The 3,854-nt window shown below is 40.6% G+C and overlaps 1 protein-coding gene across 1 annotated transcript in view; it reads right to left on the bottom strand.

Moving 5' to 3' along the window:
• TTC4 (tetratricopeptide repeat domain 4) overlaps positions 1 to 2,047 on the bottom strand; it is a 17,618-nt gene extending 15,571 nt beyond the window's left edge. Inside the window, exons 1-3 of the mRNA XM_019625977.1 lie at positions 1,833 to 2,047; positions 1,110 to 1,227; positions 162 to 357 (exon numbers count right to left, since the gene is read on the bottom strand). Coding sequence (XP_019481522.1) covers positions 162 to 357; positions 1,110 to 1,227; positions 1,833 to 1,991 — 473 coding nt within the window. The 5' untranslated portion in view covers positions 1,992 to 2,047. The remainder of the gene's footprint in view (positions 1 to 161; positions 358 to 1,109; positions 1,228 to 1,832) is intronic.
• Between the last annotated feature and the right edge of the window lie 1,807 nt (positions 2,048 to 3,854).

Genomic DNA, 3,854 nt, shown 5'->3' with positions numbered 1-3,854 from the left:
AAAAAAAGTTATACAATCTATCTGGCTTCCCTTTTCACCAAGTCTACCTGAAACATCAGAGCTCAATTAAACTACCGTAGGTTTCTGGGATAAGCAGCTTCTCTTCCTCTGATACTTTCAAACTCTCCACTAACCATCATAATTGCTTTTATCATGTTAACTCTTTAGAAAGCAGTAAGTAATGGAATAAATTACCCAGATAGTACTGTGCTGCTGCTCGGTTGGTATAAAGGACAACATTCAAATCAGAGTCTGCACATTTCTTCTTTAAGCCTTCAGTGTACGAAATCACGGCTTTTTTATAGTTTTTTTCTTTAAAGTAATCATTGCCCTCATCTTTGTAAGTCTTGGCCTGTTCTGCAAAGAGAAAAAATAATCACTATTTCCTATTTTTTAAAAGGCGCATTAAAAATAGTTTCTAAATCATTCAACAATGAAACATAATCAACCAAAGAGAAGAAACCAACAGGGAAAGAAAACTCAAAAATACTATAAAGCTGGGTATTAACATGGAGAAACAAAGTCATGTGTACTTAATGCTACAATGAATTCCAAATATCTATAAAAGTAGATTATTAAATGCTTACAAAAAAAGAAGCATAAAAGGAAAAAGCATACTTATCCTAGCTCTTGAAGAACTTTTTTTTTAATTACTGAAGGGGGAAAATTATACTTCTGCTTTTGCTTATGTTGTTTTATTCCCTGGAATGCAAATTCCCCTAGTAAGAGCCTACAAAATTGTTAAAGATTCAGTTCAAATTCTTAATCCATTGTGAGCCCACTCACTCCTACTTCTCTGCCTTCAACGTTCCAGCAGCACCTAGTATATAGCGATGTGTTAGCACTTATCACACACACATTTGACCTGATTCTTTAGGACAATCTGGCTACCCAATGGAGCATGATTTTTGAGGGTAGTTTTCTTCATCCCTGTGCCCCAATGCCTAGCTAGCATTTAATAGGTATCCAGAGAAGTAAGTACATGTTGAATAAATAGTGACAAGTTAGCTCAGGCTAACTACTACTTGTTTTCAATCAGAACATTTCTGATCACTATTCACCTCAAATCAATGACGACACAAAACAAATATTAGAGTCATGGAAGATACCTTCTGGAGATCGCTCGTCATCAAAAATAATTGATTGGAGGCAAGCCAAGTCGGGATTCTCCTTGGGATCAATTTCTGATGGCGTTTCCTTCATGAATAGGGGGATCTTCTCAAATTCCTAGAGAAGAACGAACTATACGAATAGGATTTTCCACTGAGTAGACCCAACTCCATGTTTCTACTATATCAAAGTTTTCGTTCTCGTCATGATTTGCAAATCATCATGATTGGCTATATCTCTCCCTACCCGAGCCTCAGTATCCCATCTGTAAAATGAGAACTGCAGGAAAATGATCTCTAAAGATTCTTTCGTTTATCACATTCTGACAAGAGCGGTAATAATTACCATTAATTGAGGGCTCTATGTTCCCGGCACTGTACCCACATCTCACTTCATCTTCACCACAATCCTGTGAGATTGGTGCTATAGTTAGGGCAATTTTACAGATCCAGGAGACCGCTCGGAGAAGTTAAGTAACTGACCCAGTATCACAGCCAGTAAGTGGTGGAGTCACAGGTCTAACCCCAAAACCAAGATTTCTAAATGTACAGGCAGATTAAGAAGATCCTCAAAACCTCGAGGCTGATTTTTAACCCTCAAGCAGAAGCTGCTGACAGCGCCAGGGGTCCGGGGGCTGAGGGAGGCGCCTCCGCGCAGCGCCTGGAGCCCCAGGAGTCAACACAACGCCCCCACACACGTGCAGAAACCCACGTTCCACTTACCTCCTCCCACCGGTCCTCAATAAAGCGTCCACGGTAAGACTGGCTCTGGAACTTTTCTAGGAACGAGTCCATGGCGTCCTCGGACACGACTTCCAGTTCAGGAACGTCCATGATAGCTCCTCGACACTCCTGCCACATTCTGGACGCCGAGAACTGCATGGCAACTTCCGGCGGCGCGAGCGCCTTTCCCTTAATCCTCCGGGCGGCTCCAACCTGTGCGCCTCGGGTTCCGCGGTTCTGGGGGCGTGGCCTACCTGGCTCCACCCCTCCCCCGACAAGCACCTTCCTTGCCCCGCCCTGCCCTCCCTTGAGGAGGCTGTGCTGCAGCCTCACCTCCCGAATAGTTTGGGGGTGGTGGATAAACCTAACGCTCCTCCATACTCCACTATCACTTCATTTGTTTATTTGTTCAGCCGGTTAACACTTAGTCGCTAAGCTGCTTCTGGGTTCCAGGCCTGTTGTAGTCGCTGGGGATACAGTGGTGGGCAAAGCAGATAAAACCCTCTAGGAGTTGATAAGGTAGTATGAGTAGGAGAGACAGGCAATAAGCAAATGATGTGAGAGCTTGTCAGGTGGTNGTCATGACTTTTCCGACAACCCAATATTTACCACCCCCGATCATAAATATCTAAAGCACCATACCTTTGATAAAGCATTTTAAGCTGGTCCATGGGGATATAGGGAAGATTAATATGTGAGGAATAAATTCAAGTTTGCAAAGTACCTTTGAACTTCTCAAAAAAAAAAAGTGAAGTATAAAAGTAATAAAAGCACTACTATTATAAAAGTCAGACTACAAGAGAAAAAATAATCAGGGATCATTTCTGCATTAGTTACCAGCAAAGGTCCCATAACTTATCTTTTAATTAACATTAACATGGCATTTGAAGATCTCACCTTGCAATCAGCTAATTTAGAAAAAAATCAGAATGTGGCTTTTAGAACTGCTTACTTTAATTTTATTCTTTATTAATTTGAAATGAGGAATTTCAATTTCTCTACAAATTCTTAAAATACAAAGGGTTAGATTATTCTCTGGGGAATTCTTTTAAAAAATGGCATGTTGCTGTGGATTAAGTACCAGGAACTTAATATCAAGATTACAAAAATAAGGTGACTTTATTAGTATCTTAGCACCTTAATCTCAAAGCTTAAAATGTCTCAACTTTTGGTGCAGTGAGTACCAACTTCTTCTTAATGACAATCATACTGTAGACTTACCTCTTACTATTGCTTTGAGGTGGCAGGGGTTTAGCTTTCTGGCAGCTATCACATCATTGAGAGCAGAACGAAAATTGCCTAATGAAACACCATTTAGGAAAAAAAAGAACAAGTTTTGAGATGAGAATATTTACAAAGTTTTGTGTGTAGGCACAATCTTGGGTAAATAGAAATCAGAGCAACTGTTTTTAGAAAAAAAACATAAGCGCCTTAGAATTTTTTTTTTTTTTTTAGCTGAGCCATCCTGCTACCTGTTGGCAGATCAGTGGCAGCTCAGCTCGGGCCGGGCATCAAACTGCTGTTGCTCAGAGCTCCAACTCTTTGAGCAAGCTCTTAACCAACTGAGCCACTAGCCGGCCCAGAAATTTTTATAACATCAGGCAACCAACCCTCAGAACTATAGATGGCTCACAAAAAAATGCTCAATCTCACAAATGATTGACTAATTAGAATTAACATGAAATTGGTAAAAATTATACACAGAATATATCCAGTATCGGTGAAGATAAAGAAAAGGGGCACCCTAAGGGTAAATTAGAGAGCAAATTAGCATGCACTTTGTGTACACTTCGACCTGACAGTATTCTTCTAAGAACTTATCCTACCTTACATAGTTGCTGTGAGGTTAAGAGGGATAACAAATGTGAAAGTAAGCCGTACCGGTGACATATTATTTAAGGATGGCTCTCATTATTAAGAATTCGCTCCTCTGGTGTCACGCACACACACTGTTTTTTCTTGCAAGGTGCACTTGGTCTTATTAGCGCTGTAAGTGACATCCTTTAAGTTCCCCAAGGAATG

Source organism: Hipposideros armiger, unplaced genomic scaffold, assembly GCF_001890085.2.
Source record: "Hipposideros armiger isolate ML-2016 unplaced genomic scaffold, ASM189008v1 scaffold_647, whole genome shotgun sequence".
NCBI classification, from domain to species: Eukaryota; Metazoa; Chordata; class Mammalia; order Chiroptera; family Hipposideridae; genus Hipposideros; species Hipposideros armiger.
This window is presented reverse-complemented; position numbering and strand designations above follow the sequence as displayed.